Here is a 25,342-nt window from a genome sequence, read left to right as displayed (position 1 = left end):
CACACAGCTCCCGGGGGTCCGGGGCACCCCGAGAGGGCCCAGGACGGCTCTCGGCCACTCTGGCTGCAGGAGGCTGGAGTGCCTCCCACCTCCCGCCCGCTAGCTCTGGGGACCGTCGGGGCTCTCATGCTCCCCTCCCTGGGGCAGCGGGGGGCATTCAGGTCCGAGATGCACAGGGTGCTTCCTGTCCCCATGCCCCCCCAAAGCCCCAGCAGCCCAGAGTGACCCCGGCCACGGCCCCAGAGAATGCCCTATCGCCCCTCACTGTGGGGCCACTGGGGAAACTGAGACCAGAGAGAGGGGGTCGCAGGCAGAACCAGGAGGGAGCAGGTCCCGGCCCTTCTTTGCCAAGGGGGTGCCTGACACCCTGACCCCAAAATATAAGGCCCCCCGCTGGCCGCCAGAGCGGCCTCTCTGGCCACTGAGTGGACCCCCGGGGCCTCATACCCTCAGCACCTCCAAGCGCAGGAAAGCAAGGGGGGGAGACCCGGGAGGGGGAGCCGCCCAGGCACCCGGAGCAGAGGGTCCCCAGGACACTCCCAGCCCTCGGGCCGGGTGGTGTGACTGTCCCTCCACGCCTGAAGTGTCGCCCTCTCTGGGCGGGGTCCAAGGGGGGTTAGGGACAAGTGGGCGGGGTCTCCCCTCCTCGGCAAATTGGGAGCCTGCTGAGGACGTGCCCCTCTCCACCCGTCACGGGTGGGAACTGGGTGCCCGTGGGACTCTTCCCTCCCAGGTGCCCCAGCCCCCCCCCCACCTGGGGAGGTGTCCCGTAAGAGAGGTCACCTCAGCGGGGAAATGGGCGTGCAGAGGACGCTGGCCAAGAAGGTGGGGCAGGAGCCGATGGGTGCCCAGTCTCCTCTCGCCGACCACCCACAGGCCCCCATTCGTACTGTCACCCTGGGGGAGGGGGGCACGACCTGGGTGGGGTCATTACGCCCACCAAGGCAGGTCCCAGGTGGGCTGAAGTGGGTGGGCCAGGAGTGACCGGGGCCCGGGCTGGCCGGTTCCTGCAGGGCGGCCCGGGGCGGGAGGCCACCTGGGCTCCCCAGCCAGCTCCTCCGGGGCTGGGCCGGGGCCGGGTGCGGCTGAGTGCAGGTGCCCTCAGCGCCCTCCCTGCAGCTCCCCGGCAGCCCCCGGGGTCTGAACAGCGGCGCGCCACCTCGGAGCCCCTCCGCCCACTGCTGCCCCTCAGAAACCCGGGTCCTACTTCCCGAGGAGCCGTGGTCGGGCAGAGAGGAGGGGGGGGATGGGACTCAGGGCGGCTGCCTGCTGATGCCGGGTGGGGTGGGGGCCCGACGGTGCTCGAGGGGTCCGGACTCCCCAGCTGAGGCCCCCGGAAAATGCAGGATGGGCGGTGCAGCCGGCGGTCAGAGGGGAGCCGGGCGTCCTGAGGCGTGGACGCGGGGAGGAGCTGCGGGGAGCTGTCCCTGGTGCTGCCGGCCCGGCGGGAGGCTGCCGCTCCGGGAGCCGTGCGGCTGCGAGCGAGAAAGCTCAGAGTTGCCTGCTGGGGTGGGCAGGTAGCACCTGGGCACTCGGTGGCCCAGCACCCCCTCCTCCTGCTTCCTGCACGAGGCCCCCACCAACCTTGGGCCTGGCCCTGCTCCCCGGGGTGGGTCTCCAGCCCGGTGCTGCCCCAGCCGCCGGCTGCAGTGGCCCTTGGGCCCTCACAGCTGCCAGCCCCCACCGGGCAGGGAGGGGCCCAGGGGCCTGCTGTTCTCACACCTAGGGCACCGGGTGTGGACACAGGCGGCCGTGGGGCAGTCGGGGAGCCTGGGAAGGCCAAGCACGGCGCAGGGGCAGGGGCAGGGGCAGGGGCCTGCAGCGCCCCACAGAGGCAGGCCTGGGCCCCGGAGCGCCCGGCCAGGGGTTGGTGCTGAGGGAGCCCGGCAGGAAGCGGCCCGGGTCCTTGCGGGCTCTGGAGAAAAGGTCACGTGCAGACACTCCCTCCCCCCCCCCCCCATCCGCCTCTCCTTCCCCGGAACCGCTAGATGGATGTGTTTCAACAGATTCTGAGCCGATAAAATCTTATTTATCCTCGGCTGTTGACACAGAGCCGTCTAGACTTGCCCGTCCTGCCACACGCTGGGGTATGCCCACCCTGCCCGCCCCCGCCCACTTCCCTCCTCCGTCCGAGCCCCCCCCCAGTTCACGATGGGCCCGGCCTGGCTGGGAGCCCCGGGTCTGGTGGGGCTGAGCGGGGGCGGTGGGCGAGAGGGTGGCGGGAGGCACGGCGGCGGCGGTGGCTGTTAATTTCCCCGCGCCCACCGCTCAGCGGCGGGGTGCCCGGTGCAGGCAGGCCCGGGCAGGCGGAGAGAGGAGAGGTGATAATAAGGTGTCTGTCATTTTCCAGGGACGTGTAGCATCTTGCAAACCGCAAATACCGTTAACCAGCTCGGGCGAATCTGTTACAACAGACTCTGGAAGACGGGGCCGCGGCGGGGGGCGCCTACTTTAAATGGTTTTTTTAGAGCCAGGTTCCATCTGCTTTGTGTGTGTGTGCGTGTGCATGTGCGTGCACACGTGTTCGGAGCCAGGCTCCTCTCCTCCCGCGGGCCAGGGCCCCTTTGAGGACCTGTCCCCGGACAGCCCCACGGCTGCCCCGTGGGTCCCTCGGGCCCAATGAGTTCGCAGAGCCACCCCAAGACACACAGGGCGCCCAGCCCACCGGCTCCCTGCCAGTCCCCCCGGGTGAGGACCCTTCTCCTCCTGCCCAGGCAGGTGGTGACGACACCCACAGGAGACTCCCTCCAGCCCTTCCTGGGGACTGTCGCCCTGCCTGGCCCGGGCTGGCCGCCCACCCTCCTGTCCGCCCCCAGCGGGGGGCTGCTGGGGGCACGGGCGGCTCTGACAGGAGTTGGGGTCACAGCCCAGAGAGGAGGCGGGGCTCCCGTGACGACCCCCCGTCTGGCCTCAGAACATGCAGGAGAAACCCGCAGGCCGCGCCCCAAGCCGGCCCCGGGCCGTGGACGCCTGTGGGCCAGTGCCTGGCCCGACAACGCACAGGCTGCGGTGCGGGATCTGAGAGGCCACGGCGACTCCCCAGGAGCGCCTGGCTGGGGGGGGACGGGGGTGTCTGCTGACACCCCTGTGCAGGCTGGGCGTGGGGGTCCCCTGACCGGAAGCCCAGAGGAGGGTGAACAGGAAGCGGACACAGGCTGAGTGACCACAGTCCCCGTCTGGGGGAGCCCCCAGAGGCAACGGACAAGAAGCTGCCCACTGGGGAGAGGCAGGCCTGGGGGGCCCGGCAGCCTGGCCCAAGCTTCCCTCCAGCCAGGCCCTAAATGGGTGAGCAGGAGCCCCGGGGCCCCCACAGCCCCTGGCACAGCGCCAGCAAATGACGCCTGCGGGGCCGGGTCCTGGGCTGAGACCTGTGTGCGGGGAAGCAGGGGTATGCCGAGCTGACCCAGGAGAGAGGCCGTGGGCCCAGGTCCGTGGTGGGGAGCAAGGGTCCAGGACAGCAACGGGGCGGGGCGGAGGCCCACCGCAGAAGCCTGGGCAGTGGGCGGCGGTGTGGCTCGGGGGAGACGGAGGGGGCTGCGGAGGGGCCGGCAGCTGGAGGCTGCGCTGGCCAGCAGGGTCGGGGCCTCCAGCGGCCCTCGCTCTGTAGCCCTGTAGCCAAGGCTTCCCCAGGAGGACGAAGGGGTGACAGGATGTGATCTGGGTCCTGGGGGTGGGGCAGGGCTGGCAGGAAGCCCCGGAACCCCCACCAGCAGCCACCCCTCCCACCCAAGGGCACAGGTGGCCGTGGGACTCCCAGCCTCACCAGGCCCTGACACGGCTCACTGCCCACGAGCAGCATCCCGCAAAGCTCTCCCGGGGAGGGCGGGCAGCCCTGCCTGCCGAGGGCCTTGCAGGGGGGACACTCAGGCAAGGATCGGTGAGCTGGGCCGAGGGCCAGCCCACGACACTGCCCTGCACTGGGCTGGCAGCCGGCCCAGCTCTGTCTGCCGCAGGCAGGGGCTGGGGCAGGGGCTCCTGGGTCTCACGGCCACCCCACTCCTGTCCACCGAGCTGGCCGGGCCTTGTGTGCAGGGTGATCTCCAGGGTCCGCCCACCAGGCAGGCTGCCGGGGTCAGCGGCACCCTCTGCTCACAGGACAGTCCCGGGGCCTCTGACCGTGGCGCACCGCTCTGGCCACGGCCACGGGTCCAGGGCGGGCAGGCAGCGCAGGGCCAGCCCCTTCTCTGTGTGCTGCCGCTTCCAGGACGGACGGCCTCACGGCCGGCGCTGGACGGGCTGCATGTGTCTGGGGAGGGGAGGGAGGGAGGCCGGGCCGGGGCACCAGCTGCCGCAGATGCGCGGGGGCCCTGCCCCCTCGGACTGCAGGTCAGGACCCGGGTCAGGACCCAGGTCGGGACCGGCCCTCTGTGCGGGAGGCAGTGAGAACTGTCGCTTCCCCTCAAATATGCTCGACCCCCCTCCAGCGAGAGAGCAGCCCCGGGTCCGTCCTGAACTCGGGGCCTGCATGCCCCAGACGGGTGGGGGTGGTCATTTCTCAGCCTTTACTTCCAGGGGGTGTGACGGGGGTTTTCGCTGAACCTTGTCAGTGCCCAGCAGAGCCCCAGGCGGGCCGAGTTGCGGCTTCTAAACCGGGGACCCCTGCCGAGGGGGTGGCCGCTGAGCCAGGTCCCGATGGGCAGGGTGAGGCCCACCCACTGCTGACGGTGACCTTGGGCAGGGACCTGCCCTCCATGAACCTCGGTTTCCTCATCCGTAAAGTGGGGTGAATTCTGCTTCCCGGGGAGCGAGGCCAGGGGGCTCCGGGCGCGGCCCCCACTGTCGAGGGGGTGTGGGGGGTGCTCTGCCACCCTGCCGTCAACGCTGCTGACCCTCTCTCTCCCCAGGGCCGCAGGCCTGTCTCCATGTCAGAGCAAGTCCCAGCAGACAGACAATTCTCGGTAAGAGCGCGATCATGCGGCACCCCACCCACAGCCCCAAACCCGTGGGACTGACTCCTGTCTCCCAGGGGACATCCCTCATGCCCCCGGCAAGAACTAGGGGTTGTGAGGTGGGGCCGCCCCCCTGGGACCGGGTCTGAAATGTCCCGGCCCCATTCACTAAGGTCTGTGACCTCCAGGCGCAGGGGCTGCCCCAGCTGTGGCAGAGTGGGGAGGGAGGAGGGGTGGCCCCCAGGTCGGGCCACGGGGAGCCCCGGGGCTCAGGTCCCCGCCCGGGGCCGCCCGCAGGAAGCTCGCCCCGCCCACAGAGCCTCAGACAATGCCCGCGATTTCGGCAACTTCTCCCGGAGCGCGCCCGTTTCCCCCAATAATCCACGTTTCATCTCCACAATAAACACTTTGAGGACGCTTCCCTAATTACTCCCGGTGCCAGTAAAAGGCATTAATTCCACTCCTGCATTCCATAAACTGTGCGGATAGCGCAACTGATACCGCGGTCATGTCGGGGCACCTCCGCGGCTGTGCTCCCGCCTGCGAGCCTCCCGGGGGCTGGGGAGCCTCCTCCCGAACCCATCAGCGTTGACTCAGCCGCCTTCCACTCAGGAGTCCTGGGCGGCCGCCGCGCTCCCGCCGCCTTCCAGGTGCTCCTCCGGGCCGGGGGCGCAGTGCTGCACCGTGGAGGGACATACACGCACACACACGGACACACGTGCACACATGCCAGGTCGGGGGCAGCTGGAGGCCAGAGGGGGCTGTGTCCACGCTGGACCCCCAGGGCTGGCTGCGCCGTCCTACTGTGCAGGACTGTGCCCCGCGCTGCCTGCCCCTGCAGGCTGTCCGCAGGGCCCGTTGGGGCGCCAGAGGGGCCCCCAGGCTGGGCTAGGGCTCTAGCCCCACTGAGCCTGACCTCGGAGCCCTGTCCCCTAGCCTCCAGGACACCCAGCACAACCCTGGGAGTGGGCAGGAGCTGAGCTGGGCTGGGCCGCGTCCGGACGCACATCTCAGGTGCTGCTCCCCCTCTCTGCTCCCCAGGACCCCTGTCACCACCGTCCCCATCACTGCCAGCCCGGGGGGAGCCCCAGGGAGAGCGTGGGGCAGGGGCACAGACGCTTGGCTCCACCGTCCCCAGGCCCAAGAGACAGCAGTGCCCGCGGGCTTCACTCGAAACCACATCTTTCAGGGGTCTGTCCCCCCTTAGCCCAGGCAGACCCTGAAACAGACAGGCCTTGGCCAGCACCGCTCAGAGCGGGGGGCTCCACCCCGCCCCTGCTCATCCGCCTGGACGGTGGCTCGGGCCTGGCCCGGCCCTGGCCCTGGTGCTGGTCAGCTCTGCCCTTGAGCCGCAGCCCAAGCCGCTTCTCCAGCAGCTGTGGCCTGAGACCCTTCTCCCCCCGCCTCTGTGGGGGGCAGTCAGAACCCTGGGCAGCGGCGACTGGAGAAGCCTGCATGTGTGTGTGCGCATCAGACGTGTGCAGGCGTGCCACAGTGCATAGGCACACGTGTACACTGTGAGTGTGCACCTGCATGTGTGCATGCACATGCATGGTGTGCACCATGTATGCATGTGTGCACATAGGTGCGCTGTGTCACACGAGTGCATGTGTGCACACGCACGGCTACACGCATGCGTGGCATGCCGTGTGTGCATGTGCACCATGCACACGTGCACACCTGAGAATGGAGGGCCCCAGCGCCCAGAGAAGCCGGCAGGATAGACGCTCCACTCAGCGGGGCGACCGGCAGGGCCGGCGGGGCAGAGGCCAAAGACCCCATTAACAGCTGCGGCCCCCCGGGGCCCGGAGAGGATGTGTTCCCCGAGTGGGAAGAGGAGCGAAGGCGGCAGTCCACTTGGAATCGTACTTGAGAAAAATGTGAGTTACTATCAGTTACCACCCGCCGGCGCCGGCCGGCAGCAAGCCCGGGCAGCGCCCACGCAGCCAGCCCCCAGACCCGCGAGCCACGGGCGGCCTGGCAGCCCCGTCCTGCCCGGACCTCCTGGGCCCGGAGCGGGGCCTGCGGGGGGTCTGCTCCCAGGGGCCTGAGGTGCCAAAAATCTCATTATCGATGTTTGTCCCTCCCCCGCCCCCTGCATCCCTGGGGGCCGGGGAGGGCACCTCGGCCCCGGCAGCCGCTGCCTGCTCCCCGGCTCAGCTGCCCCAGTGGAGAGCCTCTGGAGGCCCCAGCGGGGAGGGGCGGTGGGGACCACTGGCTCGGGAGTTGGAGTGGGGGTGCCGCGTGGGGGCAGAGCCCCCGAGCACAGGTGAGCCTCCCCTGCCCCCGGTGTGGCTGGTGGGCCGCCCCCATTCTGGGCAGACCCCGCCGCAAGGACGCCTATGGCCAAGAGACCCACGACCAAGCCAGAAGCCCCGTGGCCCCGCGGCGGGCGGCAGGGGCAGAGGCAGCTGGGGGTGGCAGAGGGCCCCAGAGGGTGGAGGCAGCCAGCACAGAGGCAGGTCCTGTCCCTCCTGGGACCAGCTCAGGCCACCGGAGGCTCCTGGAGCCCCCAGACGTGCAGAGACCCTGCCAGCGTCCCCAGGCAGAGGCCGGGAAGGGAGCCCAGGCCCCCAAAGTGCCTGTGTCAGGCCCTGCTACCAGAATTCAGTGGGGCAGGGACCATGACCGACCCTTCCCCTGGCAGGGGGGAGGAAGGGCTCAGGGAGAGACAAGTCTGAATGTGGAATGGGAGTGGTAGTGAGCCTGTCGTCGCCACAGGTATGCAAGTGTGGGGGTGCCATGGGGGCCTCCTGACCTGGCTACCCATCACCCAGCCAGACCTCAGAGTTGGGGTGTGAGGACCGGGACCCCGCAGGCAACAGAGAACTGAGACAACCCCCCTGCAGGTGTGGCCCCGCGGGCCAAAGGGAAAAATGAGGACGACTCTCTGGCCCGATGGCACCGCACGCCACACTGCATGCTGCCCGGCCTGCCTCCTTTAAACCTGATTGTCACTGTCTGTGAGGAGCGAGCAGGGACCAGAGACGGCCACAGGGCCACCACGGACCGTCCCAGGCCCCAGACTGACCCTCTGCAGAACCTGACTCAGGGTACTGGTGGCTCCGCCCCCTCCACATCTCCCCACCCCCCAGGAGCGTGGGAAAAACCTCAGCCACCGGCCAGCAGGGCCGTGGGTTCTTAAAGAGGCAGAGCACTGAGGTTACCTGCTCACTGCTCCCCTGGGGGCAGAGCACAGTCACGCTGAATGGGCATTTTTGCTCAGAGTCCTATTTGCAGGTGGGGGTGAGCGTGGGCTGCTCCCTGGGGGCCGGGGCGCGGCCCCGTGGGACCGCCAGCTGTCCTCAGGTGGGAGCCAGGGCAGGGCTCGCTGCTCCCCTTTTGCAGGCAGGCAGGGGGCCCTGAGGGTCTGGGGGCTGCCTGTCCCACCAGCACCCTGGGTGCCCTGCCCCAGAGGTGCCCTAAGGTCTCTCTGGAGGTCTCTGCACCCCTGCAGCCGTCACCCCGATGGGGGGGTGCGGCTGGCAGCCCCTGCTCCCCGAGCTTCAGCAGGGCCAGTGTGGCTCCGCGGTTAGGAACTCGGAGCCGGAGTCCAGCCCCCGGCTTCCCCTGCAAGCACCCCACCTCCCACCCGCACCCCTCCACTCGAGCTGCTTTCCCTCCCCGAGACTCAGGGTCCTTGGCCGGGAAACGGCAGTGCGCCCAAGGCCTGGCCCTCGGTGGCCGCAGGCACGCCAGGCGCTCCCTGAGTCGGCCCGAGCCCCACGGGCTGGTCTGGGATCCGCAGGGCTGTGGCCCTCCCCGGTTCCCGTCTCACGCCCGTGCACGGAGATGACAGACAGCCCAGCGATGTGCCCGAGGGCCGAGCCCACGCCCGCCAGCCGCCAGCCCAGGGGAGGCGGCCCCCACGGTCCCGGCGGCAGAGCCCCACGCCACCTGCCCGCCCAAGACGGGATCGGACCGCAGCCCCCATCGGAGCACCGGCGGGCCGGCTGGGCAGTCTTGACGTGGGCTGTCATCCTCTGCCCGTGGACCACACTGAGGAGCCACGTCCACCCCTCCGGGGCCCCGCAGGAGGCTCTGGCCACACGTGCGAGGGGTGGGCACGTGCAGACTGCCCAGGCCGAGACACGCCTCCCGCCCGGTGCTCCTCCCGGTGGGGTGGCACGGGCCCGGGGAGCCCTGTGTGGACGGCCGGACAGCCCGGGACGTGCCTGCCCCCCGCCCCGCGCCCCCCAGTGCCCGCTGGGTGCAGCAGGGGCCACCACTCACCGTCCAGGTGGCCGACTTGGCGGTGCTGGACTGCTGGAAGGTGACGTCGAAGTGGTGGGGGCCGGGGTAGTCGGCGTTGGAGGGGATGACCGGGGCTGGCGACATGGCGTCGAAGGTGGAGCTGGGCTGCGCGTACGGCGAGTGAGTGGGCACGCTGGCCGTGTGCTCCGGGGTGTAGGGGCTGGCCGAGGCCGCCCGGCTGCCCATCTGGTCCATGGTGCTGCTCAGCAGATTGAACTGGGCCTGGCGGGAAGTGGGAGGAGAAGGGGAGGCCGCTCGCACGGAGACTGGAGAGCCAGCCCGGCCCGCCCGCCCGCCCGGCGGGTGGTGTCCTGTTACAGGGCCTTAAAGGGCCAGCCGCCCGTCATCCCAAATATTTCTTCGGTGCCCCCCCCCCCCGACAGGTCACTACTTGTGCGGGGATGAACTGACATCCTCACCTCACCCTCCCTCCGTCAGCTTCCCCGGTGCCAGGGCCCTGGGGCTCCCGGCGTACTCCTGGGGCGGCCCCCAGCCCTGATGCCCCCTTCGCTTTGGCCGGACTGGCTAGGGACCCCCCCCCAAGCAGCTCAGGTGGGGAGACCCCAGCCTGCAGGTCTGGGCAGTGGGAGCCACAGGGCTGGGGCAGAGGGTGCTCCCACCCCGGTGCAGGGTAGATGCGGGGGCTGCCCAAGGACCTGGGGGACCAGATCTGGCCCCGAGGCCCAGCCGCGTGGGTGGCGGGGCTGGGACGGGGGCCCACAGCCGGGGCCTCCGTCGGGTGGACGGCCTCCTGCCGCAGCAGAGCGGCCTCCACCGCCGTGCCTCCGGCCGCAGCGTGCTCGGTGGTCCGTCCCGCCCTCTGCCCATGCCCGACCCTGGCACCAGCTCCTCCTCCCCGGGGCCACACACTGGAGCCACCGGGGCCACGCTCTGTGGGCGGTGGGCATGTCCCTGGCTTGCTCTCTGTGGGGGCCCGGGGCCAGGGGCAGATCAGACCCCACCTGGGGCTTAAGGGGGGATTATCAAGGGAGAGGCCACGGCCCCGCTCTGCGCTGCCTCAAATCCAGAGTGGGTCAGACCCCACCTGGAGGGGGGGCAGGAAGACCCCGCCCCCCACCCGGATCTGGACGCTCCGGGCAGGGTGGGGGGTGCATAGGGGACACAGCGTGGCCGAGCAGGTGGCCACTGGCCACAGACGCTGACGGAGCTCCTGGATGCCCCCAGGTCCGAGTGGACTGTCCCTGCCGGCCGGGGGTCCGGCCAATGAGGCAGCTGAGGCAGTGACAGTGACGGGGGGGGGGGGGGGGGGTTGACTTGCCCGGGGCGATGTGGTAGCCCTGGGGGACAACCCGGGGGACCAGCCATCCACGGGGTGGTGAGCCGGCACCTCGGGGCCCACGGAGATGGTGCAGTGGGGGGCTTTCGTGTGGCGGGCGCCCAGCCTGGGGTCCCCATGGCGGGGGCAGGGGCAGACTGGGCAGCGGGAGCAGGGACCCCTTTGCCCCACACCCCTCTTCAGAGAGGGCAGCCCTCTCCCTGCCTCCGGCAAAGACAGGAGACGGCCTCTCCCGCCTCTCCCAGCCGGGGCTCCGCCCTCTCTGCACCCCTGCCTTTTCTCCATCCAAGGGGGGCCGGGCTTCCTACCCTGAGCCCCCGCAGCCCAGCACACCGAGGGCACACATCCCCGTGTGTCCCTGACAAGGCCCTCGGAGCCCCACACCCACCCCTGGCCTGGGGAGGGAGGTTCTTAGCGGGGGAATGCTCCGCCGAAGCCCCCCCCAGCCCAGAGGAAACCTGGGGGGCGCAGAAGGGGGAGGGAGGTGCCAGGTGCCAGGTTCTCCCCAGGGCCCCGACCCCCGAGCCCCGGGGAGGCCAGGCAGGTGCTTCCCCCCGGGAACCCAGCTCCCCGGGCGGCCCACTGCCCCCTCGAGTGGATCTCGGTGCCGGGAACCCAGGGACCTGTCCATCAGTGGGGACGGGGACCTCAGTGCGGCGGGCCCCCCACGGCCCTCCCAGCTTCCTGCACCTTCGCCTGTAGAACGGGGCGGGGGGCGCACCCCCCAACGGGCGAATGGATGGAGTACGGCGGGTGTCCGTGGAGCACCCTCCCTCACCGTGAACACCGGTGAACAACCGGTGCTGAGACCCGGGCACCTGCGGAGCCTGCCCGGGGGAGGAAGCCGACTGTCACTCGGGCACTGCTCGGGCCCCCGGGGCCCGGGAGGGCAGGTCCGCAGAGCCGGGCGCGGTCGGCTGGTGGCCGTGGGCTGGGGGGCTAGGGCGGACGGCCATGGGGTGCAGGGGTTCCTTTGGGGGTGCTGACATGGTCTGACACGGACGCCAGGGGCGGGCGGGCATGCAGATCCGGGAACGAGCCGCAAACCCTCGAGTCTGCACGTGGAACGGGCGAGGTGTGTGTGACGTAACATAAACCGTGACGCCATGGAGCTGTCCACGAGGAGTGGAGGGACATACGGTACCCCCGTCCCGGCCCGACAGGCCGAGAGCCTGGTGGGTGCTGCAGTGGGGAGGCCGGGGGTCCCAGCCTGCCCACCACCTGCCCACCCCCCAGAGTCTGTCTCCCAGGGCACAGCCGAGCCCCTGCCGGGTGGGGCCCTGGGCTGCCCGAGAGCTTCGGGGGGCCTTCCTGCGTCCCGACCTCGGACGCACCCCCGAGGGGGGCGGCCCAGCGGGGGGCTCCAGGTCTGCCCGAGCCCCCCCCCCCCCCGCCCAGCCCCCACCACTCTGTTCAGAAGAAGCCGGGAGGCGGCCTCGCGACAGCGCCGTTCAGATTTTAACTTGTCCGCATTCTTCACCCTCCGCGGCGGTGCCAGTGAATTAGTCACCGCTCCGAGAGGCAGATGGTCTCCTTGCGCCCGGCGGCCCCACCGCGGGAGGCAGCGGGCTCCCCGCGGCCGGCGGGCCCGGAGAGAGACAGCCGAAAGCGCCGTGCTCGGTGCCCCCCGCGGAGGGCTCAGCGGTGGTGGCGCTCTGTGGCCCCGGTGCCGGGGGAGCCTGGGACGGCGCCCGGAGGAGGGCCGTCCGGGGGACGCTGCTCCCTAGCGGGCCCTGCTTCCCGAGGGGGCCTCCGCCTGCACCCCCAGAGGCCGCACAGGTCCCCGTCCTGTCCGTCTGTGTGGCCCCCACTCCAAGCACAGCGGGGAGCCCACGATGGGGAAGCGTGGCGGCTTCTCCCTCCCGCCCCTGCCCACAGGGGGCGCCCTGCCCTTCCTCCCGAGCGGCTGGGGGCTCTGCCGTGCCGGCCCCGCCTGGACCGGAGACTGAAGCCGGGCCGGACCGCAGGCAGAGGCCCGACAGGGCAATGAGAGCCCGGGACGGGGCGGGGGGGGGGGGGTCCTGCGGAGCCGGCGCCCCCAGGAGCCCCGGGCGGCGCCCACTTGGCAGCAGGCGGGGACCCAGGCACAACCAGGGCTTTTTGGGTTTGTGTTGTTCTCAGCGAGAAGTCCCCGGAGAGCGGGCTGATCGGGACACGCCCGGCCCGCGGCGCCCACGTGTGCCTGCATGTGCGTGCAGGGCCCCCGCGCCCGACCCGGGAGGGCCTCGAGCGCACAGTTCGGGGTGAGGAGCCAGCGGGTGGCCTCCCCCGCGGGGACCAGGCAGCGGGTGCGCCGGGCTGGCCCCCAGGCCAGGCGGTGGGTGGGCAGCAGCTCTGGGAGGGGCCGGGCCGGCGGGCCCTCGCTGTGTCCCCGGAGCGGGACGGTGCCCCTGACTCCCGCCACCAGGACCGGGGCAGGTGGCCCCTGAAGGCCATCCCGCCCGCCCACTCCACACGCCTGCACCCGGGGGCCCCCGCCGGCTGGGCGTGTGACGCTGGCCGGGGGCAACGGGGTCAGACCCGCCCCCTGCGTGGGCCGCCTGTGCACCGCCTCGTCCCCAGGGCACCCAGGCCTGTCCCCAGGGCACCCGGCGCTCCTCAGCCGGGTCACAGGCGGCCGTGTCTGCTGCCTGTCAGCCGACGGCGCTCACCGCGGTCTCCCCAGAGCAGTGTGCACATGCGTGTTCACCCACAGGGCCGGACACAGCTGGAAGGATGGGGCTGGAGGACGGAGGCTGCTGCGTGGGGACGGAGGGCAGAGGCCGGCCCCCGCCGCAGGGGTGTCCGGCAGCCCGGTCTCCAGGGAGCCAGGGAGCCAGCCTCTGCCAGGGACGGCCGTCCCGAGGAAACGAGGACACTGCCCGGGGAGCAGCGGGGGCTGGGGGCGAGGACCAAGGGTGCCACCCTGGGGGTCCCTCCCAGCTCCCTTCCCGCCCCGGCGCTGCAGCTGTGCCCCCAACCTGGGGTCCCCCGTGGGGACAAGAGGGTCCAGAAACACTGTGATCTGGGACTTTTGATCAGGAGGGGCGACCCTTGCCCTGGAGACCCCCTGGGTCCAGGGAGCCCACCTTGCACGAGGCAGACGTCTCATCTCATTGCACAAAAGCCCGACCTGACGGGGGTTGCCGCTGGGGAAACTGAGGCCAGGCCAGAGTTCCCTCCCAGAGGAGCAGGTAGGAGACCCGGCCCCCAGGCACGCGCTCAGGGGACAGTCGCTGAGCTCCAAGCACAGGGCTGGGGAGGGCAGAGGCCCCAGGGCCCTGGGCAACCCTGGGACGGTGACTTCCCTCCCGCCCTTCGTGTTGCAGCCGGTACCTTACTGGACGACGCTCAGAAACTCGGGGTGGAAGGGAACAGGCTCCAAAACCCAAGTAACAGACCCTGGAAGTCATGAGGACCCACCATGCCCACTCCCACTCCGGGCACCCCGGGGTCAGCCCGCCTCCCTGGGAGAGCCGGGCATCCCCCTGCCCCCTCTCCTGCCCCCCCCTCACCACCAGCGGGCTCTCAGGGGGCAGCCTCCCTGCCCCCGGGGCTGGTCCTCCCGCTGTGAGCTGCCTGTGGTGAGTGTCCCTCCACGCGCTTGTCCCCTTAAAATCCAGAAATCACCGCAGATGATTCGGGGGGAGTAGGTGGGAAATTCACTGCTGTTCAATGTCTGCACGCCAGCGCCCTCCCGACTGCCCGCGTCCCCGCGTCCAGGGCCACCGCCCCGGCCCCGACCACGCAGGCGGCGGAAGTGCAGCCGGGCTGTGAGCCTCGTCTGCTCGGAGCAGCCCGGGCGGGGGGGGCCTCGGAGTGGGGCCTGTGTTTCCTCGGGGCCTGAGCAGGTCAGGCCGCCGGCAACGGGCAAGGCCCTTTGTTGGGCCGAACCTCCCAGGGCACCCGCTGGGAGACGGGCCCAGGCGCCTGCGGCTGGGGCCGAGTGTGGCAGCCACAGAGGTACCTGTCGATGGAATTTCTCTCGACTCCGGTCACGGCCCCAGAGGCGCGTCTCAGGCTGGCTCACCCAGTGGAGGGGACTTGGGGGACAGAGCAGGGGCACCAGGGAACACGGGGCTCAGGCACCCGCATATCCCTGCCTCCAGGACACAGACGTCTTGCACCTTTGGGGGTGAGAGCTGCCCCCCGGAGCCCCATTTCCTGCCTCCCTTGGGCACCGCTGGTCCGTCCCCTGGGTCTCTGGCTCATGCTGGTCCTTCCTTGCCTCCTCCCAGAAGCCTCCAGGCCCCCTCCACCTATCCCCACGTCCCTGGGCTGCCGCCCCCACCTCTCTAGGTGGCTGTTGTCACACGAACCCCCGTGTGCTCCTGCCCCGCGGGGGCTTCTGTGAGGGTCCAGGAGCTACTCCGCCCAAGAGCTGGGGGCCGCGTGAGCACCCCCCGCCCCGGAAAGCCTGCCCGCCCCGGCTGCTGCCGGCTCCCTCTCCCCTACCCGCCCCCGGGGGGCGAGGGCCGAGTGGCCATCGCTGGGTGCCACGTCGGGGCCGGGAGCCACGTCAGGCATCAGGGCCTGCTGTCGAGGAAACAGGCGGGCTCTGGCTCTTCCTTCGTGGGGAGGGGGGCAGCTTGCTCACTCCACTCTCATTTGCATCCGACGCCCGCAGTGTTCATGTGGTTCCTGCATGTGGTTAGTGTGTCAGACCTGCCGCAGCCCAGGCCCCCAGGGACCCCCTCCCAGCGCAGTTTTGCACCTTGGCTCCACAAGGACCTTGACCTCTGGGGCGACTTGGCCTTTTGGGGGCCACGAGCCCCCTGCAGGGCTTCCTGATTCCGGTTGGTTCGGCATGCACCCCCCCTACACACACACACCCAGAAAGAGCAGAAAGGGCCTCGGTCGGGGACAGGCATGAGAAACCAGCTCAGACAGACCGGCAGCACGGAGCCTGGCCCGCGGCCAGGGCAGGCGGCGGGCCACCGGCGTGGCCAGGGACCCAGGACAACACACGGGATTCTGGAGCTCCATCCTTCCGGGAAGGGGAGAAGTGTCCACGGGCGAGGCAAGAGGAAGCAGTCCACAGCCCAGAACCCAGTGCCCAGAACCCCGGCACCATCCGGCCAGTGCATCTCGGGGGTCAGAGGTGCGAGGTCCTGACAGGCAGGTTTCTTTCCACTGGGTTCTGTGACCCAGCGGGGGACACCCGCCCGGGCTCCTGCCAGCCTCCTCTCGCCCTGTGACCTCAGCCAGGCTCAGAGGAGCATACAGGGGACCCCCAGGGCTGGGCGCTGCACCCTTTCGGAGACCCCTGACGATGCCACGGAGCAGGCGGGGGACCCCCCAAAGCCGTGCCCGAGAAAACCCAGAGGCTCAGACGCAGGTCCGGCAAAATCCGCCCTGATCCTCCCAGGGACCCACCGGCTGCCACGGGCTCCTCCCTCCCTCCTAACCCTGCTGGGTCCTGGCGCCAGGCCCCCTGCGGCCCCGCCTGCCCTGTCCCCTGCCCCACCAGCTTGCAGCACCTACGTGCACCCAGTGCTGCTTGGGGACCTTGCCGGGGCGTCCCCATTACAGCCCCGAGGGACAGTCTCCATGGACGGTCTTCTCGGCTCCCGCCCTCGGTCAGCCTCGGCAATCTCCACCCGCACCTGTGCCGCCCGCCGTGGGCCCAGCCGAGGCCTCCCCGGGCTCTGCTCTCCACAAGCCCATCGCTCCCTGGCCGTGCCACCCCGGCCCCTTCCTGCTCCCTCCGCTGGACTCTACCCGCCGCCTCCGTCCAGGCCCCGCCTGAGCTGGGGAGCCTCCCCCAGCAGCCAGGCCTGGCTGGCCCCTCTGGGCTGGGCTGGGGCCTGGGGCTGAGGCCACACCGCCGGGCACAGGCCGGGAGATGGGTGTTCGAGGCCCCGCTTCACCGAGGCCTGGCCGTGTGGTCCCCTTCTCTGTGGAAACCGGATGAACAGTGCTTCCCCACGGGATCAGGGTGGATCTGAATGGGGGCGCCGAGGGCAAGGGCCTCCGTGGCACCTGGCACGGAGGGCGCCCCGGAAGCCGAGATGCCCCTCCGCAGACTGCCCCCACCTCCTGCTAGGTGCTCGGGTGGGGACTCCTGGGGTGAGGCCCCAGCCCAGCGCCCCCCACGCCCAGCATGCACCCCAGGGGTTCCCCATCGCCCACTCCCCACGCTGGGGCAGGAGCTCCGAGTGGGGCAGGCACATGCCTGTGCCCTCCCCCCGGCGGGCACTGCACCCTGCGTGGCGGACACCAGGGCTCTGATCCCAAGGGGTCCTCCTGGCGCCTCTCCGGGAGGGTCAGCGGGGGCCCCCTCGGGTGTCTGCCGGACCCCCAGCCCCCCGAGCGCCAGGGGAGCACCGAGACCAGACGCTTTGGAAACAGAGGGTGGCGCTTCCAACTCCCCGATCCCCTCCCGCGGGCATGCCTGGGCTTGGGTCCGACCTCACCCAGAGGTGAGGGACTGACATGCCGTCTGGCTCCGGCGGGGAGATAACCCGTCCCACTCCGAGCGAGCCCCGCGTCCCGCCCGCCGGTGTTTCCCACAGCATCTCCGAGCCTGTGATTAAACGGATGGAAATGCCGACAAGATCCGACATGCGCAGGGGAAAGGCTCCCTCTCCACCGGAAAGTATGCGCACACGCTCTCGCCTCTCACCCGGGGCTGAGGCAGGCCTCGCCCGGGCCCGTGCCAGGACCATGTGGAACTTTCCACGCCGCGCCCCGGAGAGACGTGCCCCCAGAAGCCCCGGCTCTCCCCGCCCCCCCCCCCGCCCCCAGTCGTGCGCCTGCCCGCAGGGCAGGAACGGCAGAACCGCGGCTGCTCTGCCCGCCTGCGCCTACAGGTGGCGCTGCTGAGACGCGAGGTCCCCGGGCATCCAGGGTCCAGATGGAGCCTCCCCGGGGTACCCGTGAGCAAGCATGGCTTCCGGGGTGCACAGATGTTACTGAGCCTCCGGGAAATGGGCCCAGGCCAGACCCTGCCTCTCAGGGTGCCGAGGAACGAAGGCAGGCGCTCCGGGACGGGCCGTGGGAGAGGGTCCAGCTTGCGGAGCACGGGGGGGCGGGGGGGGGGGGGCGCGCGTGCGGACTCCCCATCCCCAATGAGCACTGCTCATGCGCAGTCGGCCCTCCCACCCCTGCCTGCAGGCCAGAGCTGACCCAGGCGTTGCCCTGACGTCCTTCATCCGTCCATCCCTCCGTCTGTCAGCCTGTCCATCCTGCACATGCGACTCAGGACACCGAGGGGTCTGGCGGTCTGGGTGGTGCCCTGCTCTCTGGGCGACAGCGAGAGCAGGAGGCTGGAGGGAGGCTCTGGAGGCTGCCCAGTGGATGAAGGGCACGGGAGGGAGAGGTGGGGGTCATGGGGGGCCACTGGGGATGGCCCCCCGAGAGGGCGCCGTGGAGCCAGGACCCACAGAGCAGCTCAGAGGGCCGGGGGCTGGCTCTGCAGGCAGAAGCAGCGAGGGCAGGAGCTGGAGGGTGGCCCTGCACTTAATGGGTGCCGAGTCCCTGCTTTGCTCCTTTTTTCCCCTATTCCGGGCTCTGGGGTGGCCAGACTGTCCCCCATTCCCAGCCCCCCCACCTGGCAGATGCAGCCCGAGCCCTCCCGTGGCCGTCTCCAAGACCATGAGCCAGCAATCTCGAGGGGGCGGGGGCTGCAGATCTGGTTGAAGACAAAGGCAATGCGTGCCCAGGGCTGTGGGCTCTCGGGACGGCAGCAGCAACCCGCCCGAGGGGAGACAGGCCGCCGCCACCCCCCGTGGGTGCCTGGGAAAGCTCCAGGCCGGAGGTCAGGCTGGAGGGCCTGTGGCCAGAGGGAGAGGGCTGAGGGGCAGCGTCCAGTGCAGGACCCTGGCAGAGGGGCAGCCCCTCCCCCTGGAGCAGGCCAGGGCTGCCGAGCGGGAGGCACGGCTCGTGCAAGGGCCCCTGGGGCTGGCCGCAGAGTCCAGAGAGGCTCGGGAGACCCGGCCCTGTGCAGGCGCCGACACTCTCAGAGGACGTGCTGATGGGCTCCTCGTGCCCCGGATGTTGGGTGTTCGGGGAGGGGGTGTCGAGAACAATGCCGGGGTTCGGCCAGGAGAGGGAAGAATGGATTGTCCCCGAGCTGAGGCAGGGACACGTCACGAGGGTGGAGGGGGGCTGGGGAGTGTTGGGGGGGGTGAAGGGAACTCAGCTGGGGCAAGCACTCAGAGGTCCCAACAGACATCCAGGTGGGGTGGCAGGGCAGGTGCCCGGTGCTTAGCCCTTAGGGACAGACACGGCAACTGGCCGAGGAGGTGCTGCTAGCAGGCACCACAAGCCGGAGAATGGGGGTGGCCCCTCCGTCCCCCCTGAATCGGCTCTGGTCCTTCCTTCCAGAACAGTCGATTCCTCCCCAGCCCCCCAAGGGACTTGGGCCCCCTCGGCACAAGGGTGAGGACAGGATGCCCTGGGCCTGTACCCACTCCTCAGCCAGCACCCCCCCTCGGCCGTCCCCAGCCCAGCGTTGTCCAGCCCTGTCCTCGGACTCCTGCAGGGTCCCGAGAGGCCCCAGGCCTTTTCTGTCCTCGACATGTCCCACCTCTCAGCAGCACCCCCTCCAGGCAGCCCCCACCCCTGCCCCTCTCGTCTCCTTCCAGCGTCTCTCCCTCCGCTCGGGGAGCCCCTGCGGGGCCCAGGCCCACCGCTCCCCTCTGGTCTCCCTCCCAGCAGCCCCCACCCCGGCTCTGGCAGGAAACGCCACCCACGCGGGATTCCCCGCTGGTACCCTCTGCCCAGCCAACGGGGCCCCGACTCCTCCCCCGCCCTACAAGGCTCAAGACACGAAACCTGGACGTTCTCCGATCCCTCTCCGCCCTTACTCCTCGCGTCAGCTCCAGGCTCCCTGCTTCCTCCGACCGCAGCCCACCCCTGCCCCGAGGTCCCTTCTGCCCTGCTGTCAGCAGCTCTGGGCGTCCCTCCCTCCCCCCCTCCCCCCCCTCCTGGCCTGCAGTTCTCATCACCCGGTGATGGCGGACCCTGAACGCTTCCTTTTCGACACTCCAAACACTCCCCCTGCAGGGGCCCATCCAAGTAAATGTCAACTCCCTTCACGCGGCCCCTTAGGTCAAAACCTCAGTCGCCCTCACCCTCACCCTCAGGAAATGAGCTCAGATCTCCGGGGCGCAAGCCACCCTGGGCCCCAGCCCCTGGGAAAGCACCATTCACAACCGACGGCTCTCGCTCGCTCTCGGCGCCTCCGCTCCCACCAGGTCCCGGGCGTGGCTCCCGGCCTCCGCCCTGCCCCCTGGTGGCCGGCCCTCGGCACTGCAGCAGAGGGCTGCTAACTGGACGGCATCGCGGCCCTCCTCCCCCTGGGCGCTCTGCACGCAGCCGGCGCTCGGGAAATACTTCCCGGCTCTCCCACCGGGAGCCCTCCTGCCGAGGCCGTGCGTCCGTGAGACCCGCCTGGGTGCCGCAGAGGGTGGCCCGCTCGGTGCCGCACGGGGGCGAAGCGCCGCCCTGCCCCCCCCGCGCCCCACCCCCAACCTCGCCCCTCAGCCACTCCAGCACCAGCGAGTGGACAGGGCGCCACCCGCGGTGCTCCGCGAGCTCCTTGCAGCTCCGCCAGCGGCCCCCGCGGGCTCTCCGCGACAGCGAGGGCGGCGGGAAATCATCTCGAGCCCAACCTGTTTCTTTATTTGGGGCTTCAGGTGTTGGGGGCCAATGCCGCCGCCTCTCTGGGAGGGAAACAGGAAAGGAGGGCACCTGAGCCCATCAGTCCGCCCCGCCCAGTCCCCCCACACCCCTGCCTGCCCCCTCCACCCCCGGCCCAGGGCTCCCCAGACCTTTTCAGGGGGACGGATGGGCACAGCGACCCTGCTCTACAGGGCAGCCTCACGCCACCGCTGGTCCCCAGCGCAGGTGGCGGTGGCGGGGTGGACCCCAGTGTCTCTCTGCTGTCCGAGGCTCCTGCAGGAGGCGATGCCCCACGGCCCAGGATCCGGTCCCCACCCCCCCACCCCTCCCCCGCCCCACGAGGCCCCTCGCAGCCACCCTGGGCGGCCTGGCCCAGCTCGCACTGTGGCGCCTATTTCACTAGGGTGTGGGGGGGTTACGCCAGAGTCTCCCGTGTCCCCAGGGCCTCGGGACAAATGGCCCCCCTCTGTCCGCCTCCCTGGCGGGGAAACCGGCCCCGGTGGAAGCTGGTCCCCGCCCTGCACCTGCTCAGTTAGCAGCCGGGCGCCTGCCTGGCCCCGGGGACCTGGCAGGTCTGGCAACGAGCTCGGGTCCCCGGGGCTCCAGCCACATCGGGCCCCAGGGGCCACGTGCGAGCGGCAGTCCCTTCCTGTCCCTCTGTCAGGCCGGCTGCTCCTCCGTGAGGCCAGCTTGCTGCAGGTCCTTCCCCGGGAGCCTGGACCCCGACCTCGCCAGCTCTCCGCCAGAGGGACGCCCTGCGGCCTCGGCGGTTAAATGAGCAGATTCCCTGGTGACGGTCCTCTTGGCTGGGGACGGGCGTGGCAGCCTCTGGCCCAAGCCCCAGGGAGAGGATGACCTCCAGGGCCCCAGGGGGTGGCTGGGCAGGGCGGCTCTTGGACCCCAAGCCTGGGACAGAGCTGCCACCCCAAGCCGAGGAAGGCTGGGAACTCTACGCCAAGAAGCAGCTGCCCGGCTCCGACCAGACCCCTCCTCTCCCCAGAGCTGGTCCTGCCCAGCCCGTGGGGTGCTGGTCCCTGGGGCACCCCAGGAGGGCAGGCATCTGCCTCCACGCCAGGACCTGCCCAGCCCCTCAGCGCCGGCCGCCAGCCTCTGCTCACCCCGGAGGGCGGCGCCCCTCCCCGCAGCAGGTGCCGGACCCGAGCGCACACAGGACGACGCCCCTCTGAGCCTCCACGGCGGTGGAAGCCCCCGAGAAGGATGGAGACGGGTCTCCGCACGGACCTGCGGGCTGGGCGCGGCACACCTACCGTGACCAGCTGCTGCTGCTGCCTGGAGTCACTGACGTACAGCATGGTGGGCGCCGGGAGGGCCGCAGGCGCTGGGGGGCTGGCGCACAGCGGGACGAGACATGGGTCTGGGCGGCCGGCGGGCCAGGGGCAGAGTGGCGGCCGCCCGGGCGGCCGGGCCTGGCACAGGGGCTCCGAGGCTAGGGGGGCAGGAGCCCCCGGCGCGGGGCCGGCGGGCAGCGCGTGGGCATCTTCCTCGCTTCGCTCCCCGAGTCCTGTCAACTCCCTGCATCCAACAACAAAACGGGCGCCCACCCCCGCCCCTCATGACTATTCATCAGGGCCCAGGCAGGCCCCAGCTTGCCCGCTGCCGCGCTGGACTGCACCAAGGAGGCGGCCGGAGGGGGCGCCGGCCCGGCCAGGGCCAGCTCCGCAACGAAGCCACACCCGCACCCTCTGAGACGCCGCCCACCCGAGGCCCCGGGGGCCATGGCCTCCACCCCAAGCGCAAGGGGGCCAGCCTGGGGCCCCCAGGCCTCAGGAGGCAAGGCCGGGCCACCCCAAAGGAAAGCCGGGTGCCAGGGCCCTGGCGCCCTGGGCGGAGCCATCTCCCGCCTACCCAGGGAAACCGGTGGTCCGCTGGGGCCACCGCTGAAGGCTGAACAGAGGGGAGAGACACTGGAGGAGACCGTGCGCCCCTCCCCGCACCCCAAGGGAGCCTGGCAACGGCACGAGCGGCCCGGCATGGCCCAGGCAGCCGACTGAGCGAGAGAACCCGGAGCCCACGCACTCAGGGCTGCCAGCCGCCGCCGGCCTCGTCCCTGCTGCTCTGAGACAGAGGGAGGCGGCCCAGCGGGAGGACCCCTGGGGCCCAAGTCAGTGCGCCGGCCGTGCAACCCTTGGCTCGGACAGGGGGTCCCACTATGGTGGTGGTCCGCCTGGCAGGAGCTTCAAAGCGGTCACCCCCACGCCCTGCCTGGAGAGTCTCAGCTTCCATTGTGATGAGCCGTCTCCGGCACAAGGTGCAGGGGCCTCACGGGGTCAGGCAGGGCATCTGTTAGGCACCCCCACTGCTGGGGAGGTGGACGGCCACCCTCGGCTCCCCCAGCCCCCGAGCACGGCTGCTTCTGCCCTCAGCCTCGATGCCCCCCCAACCCTCCCCCCACAATGAGCGCCTCCAGGCCTGTGAGCTGCCGGAAACACATGTCGACACCCTTGTCCTCAGGCCTGTTCTCGCCGAGGCCCTGACTGCCTGCCGTTTCCCCGGGAGCCGGGAGCGGCCGCTCCCCCATCTGGGCTGGTGGGAGAGAGAACTGGGCATGGGACGAGCCCCCGGGCACTGCCCCCCACCTGTCGCTGCTGTGACTCCCGGCGGCCGCAGCTGCGGGCCCACAGCGCACAGGTGTCCACCAGCTGCAGGCAGCCCAGGACGAGAGAGGGCCGTGGGGGGGACAGGTGTTCGGGAAGGGGGAGCCACGGGGCCCAGGTGGGCGTGTGGGGACTCCCGGATGCCCCGACGGGAAGACCAGGGCGGGGCCCCTCGTGTCCTTCACTGAGCTTCCTGTGGGGTGGCGCTGGCTGGGCGGGCGGGCGGGCCGGGGGGACGCGGAGCCAGGTCGGAGAGTGGGGGCCGGGCCCTGGGTCCGACTCCCACACCCCAAAGGGCAGGCACTGCGCAACCTGGGGCAGACTCCCGGGCCCCCGAGAGCTGGTGCCGTTCCCACCGTGGAGTGCGGGGCTGGGGAGGAGCCGCCCGGCCCCTCTTCCCTGCGTGGGCATCACGAGTGCAGACGGAGGAAGCCTCAGGAAGAAGAAGAGTTGGAGGCGGAAGGCGCCGGGAGCGGGCACGGTGGCACGGGGGAGGCCCGGGGAGAGGCCGGGCCCGGGGCGGCCTCCACGGCTCTGCCCGGCCAGCGGCCCCGCGCGCCCCGCCCCCGCCGCCAGGGGCTGTGAAGGGGAGGATGGCACCGGGATTGGGCCACAAGCCGGTCAACGTGGTGGGCCCCCCAAAGGGGCCAGCAGACGTCCCCCCGATGGCCTCACGGGACAAACGGCCGGGGCGACCCCTAACAGCGAGCAGGGGCCTCCTTCCCACAGCGGTTGGGACCGGACTCCCCAGCAGCCGCCCGGCGGGGGGCGGCCAGCCCCGGAGGAGACGGAAGTCCTCCCGGCCGACACCGAGGGGAGCCAGCGCAGGGTCTCGGACGCGCGAGACCGTGAGATAACCAACAGCTGCTGGTTTACACGGGGATTTGCTGCGCAGCGGCAGCCGGCTCGCACACCAGCGCAGCGCGGGGAGAGGCCAAGCGCCTGGGCGGAGGGAGCCAGGGCTCCGCGGGGTGGCCCGGGCCTCTGCCTGTGCTCTGGGGCTCAGGCCGGCCAGGGGCAGGGGGCGAGGCTGGGCCCCAGGTGGGCTGGCCGCACCCTCGCTCTGGACCGGCGGGGGGCGGCGGCAGGTCGGAAAGGCCTCCTCCCCGCAGCCCTGGTGAGAGCAGAGGGGACAGTGCCGGGTCAGCGGGGATCCCAGGGTCACCGGGCACCCGCGGTGTCCAGCTCCCCCAGGGCAGCGCCCCCTTCACTGCATTTCTCCGAAGCCCCGGCCCCCTGGGGTGGTGACGGGGAGCCCGGGCCTCGGTTCCCAGGGGCGGGCTGGCCTCCTCGCAGCTGCCCGCTCCAGCTGGCCTCCCACGTGGCCCCCCGACACCCACGGCTTTCGTCCTCTCTCACTAGGGATTCCCCGAGTTCCGCCTCCTCCGCACTCACAGTAACCTCCCGGCCGCCCACAGGCGGGCGGCTCTGTGACCCGGCGGCCGGCCAGGGCTCTGCCCCGCGGAGCCCAGAGACCCTTTGCACAAGGCCTGGCCGAGGAAGAGCTCACTGCCGGGGCGGCGGGGGTGGGGCCTGGATCGGACCTCAGAGAGCAGAGCCCACACCAGCCCCCAGCCCCACCCCCGCCCTCCCCCGGACCACAGACCCTCCTTGAGCAGGGACACCTTTCCTTCCCTCGGCCCACCCGTCCCCTGCCTGGGGGCTGCCCCAGAAATGCCCCCTCCCCGGCCAGGAAGGTTGCCCTGGGTGACCGCCGGCATCTCTGAGCTCCCAAACGGCTGTCCTGCATAGTAGCAGCTTGCGGTTAGCACCTGAGGAGGGGTGGTGGGCGGCCCCTGCTGGCCGCAGCCCTGCCCCCTGGGTGGCCCACCTGCCCACACCAGCTGTTGCCAGAGAAAGGCGCCGGGAGAGGCGGGAAGGAGCCCGGGGGGGAGGGGACTCCAGAGGAGCGGGGGGAGGGGGAGAAGGAGCCCTGAGTCTGTGTCTCCGCTGGGAGACCGGGGCAGAGCCTCGCCCAGCACCTGCGCCCCGCACCCTCTGTGTGCGCTGGGACCGGGAAGGAGCAGAGGGGGGCGGTGACCCGAGGCTGCTAGACTGGTGGAGGCACCACACCAGAGGACCAGTGTCCCCCGCCCCCTCCCCCCGCCCAGGACAGTGCCCGCCTGAGCCCCGCCCCGCCCAGGCCCCTGGGTGCAGCAGCCAGGCCCTGGGGCACGGCCCCCAGCCGCCCACCGGGTGAGCCTGTGAGTTGGCTCCGGGGACCACCCGAGGGGGTGAGAGTGGCAAACTCGCAATGTTCCCACGGCGGGCCCCGCAGGGGGCAGGGGGCAGGGGGCAGCGGGCAGCGTGGTTCCCCCGCCTCTGTCACCGACTCTCACTCAGGTGGCGTGTGGCCTGTGTGTCCCTTGCTGTCCCCAGTGGTGGAAAGCCCCACCCCCTTACTCAAGGGCTGGTGAGAGGCGTGGCCGCCCCCGGCTTCCACCCTGGGGGTGGGGGGCGCACACCCCACCCGCTGGGACCTAGCACTGGCTGCTCTGCCTCCCCAAAGGCAGGACCCCTCCTGACCCTGGGTCGCCCCCCACCCCTGTGCCCTCCACGTGGTGAACCAGGTGGCTGGGTGGCAGCGTCTTGTAGAACTCTGGGAACAGACCTCCCAGGAGGCTGCATTCGGGGGCCCCCTCCCCCACCCTGGACCCTGTGGCAGCTCCGGTCCCATAGCC

The 25,342-nt window shown here is 71.1% G+C and overlaps 1 protein-coding gene across 3 annotated transcripts in view; it reads right to left on the bottom strand.

Moving 5' to 3' along the window:
- Nucleotides 1-25,342, bottom strand: part of TP73 (tumor protein p73) — a 36,567-nt gene that overhangs the window by 9,004 nt on the left and 2,221 nt on the right. For 2 of the 3 annotated variants that reach the window (XM_028512943.2, XM_028512941.2), the window contains exon 3: nucleotides 9,123-9,365. In XM_028512943.2, coding sequence (XP_028368744.1) covers nucleotides 9,123-9,365 — 243 coding nt within the window. Of the gene's footprint in view, nucleotides 1-9,122; nucleotides 9,366-21,314; nucleotides 21,601-25,342 lie in introns of those variants that run through there. The other variant, XM_036025219.1, reaches the window with a different exon arrangement.

This window comes from Phyllostomus discolor, chromosome 5 (assembly GCF_004126475.2).
Source record: "Phyllostomus discolor isolate MPI-MPIP mPhyDis1 chromosome 5, mPhyDis1.pri.v3, whole genome shotgun sequence".
Taxonomy (NCBI): Eukaryota; Metazoa; Chordata; class Mammalia; order Chiroptera; family Phyllostomidae; genus Phyllostomus; species Phyllostomus discolor.
The sequence above is the reverse complement of the archived record's forward strand: the minus strand, read 5'-3'. Positions and strand labels throughout refer to the sequence as shown.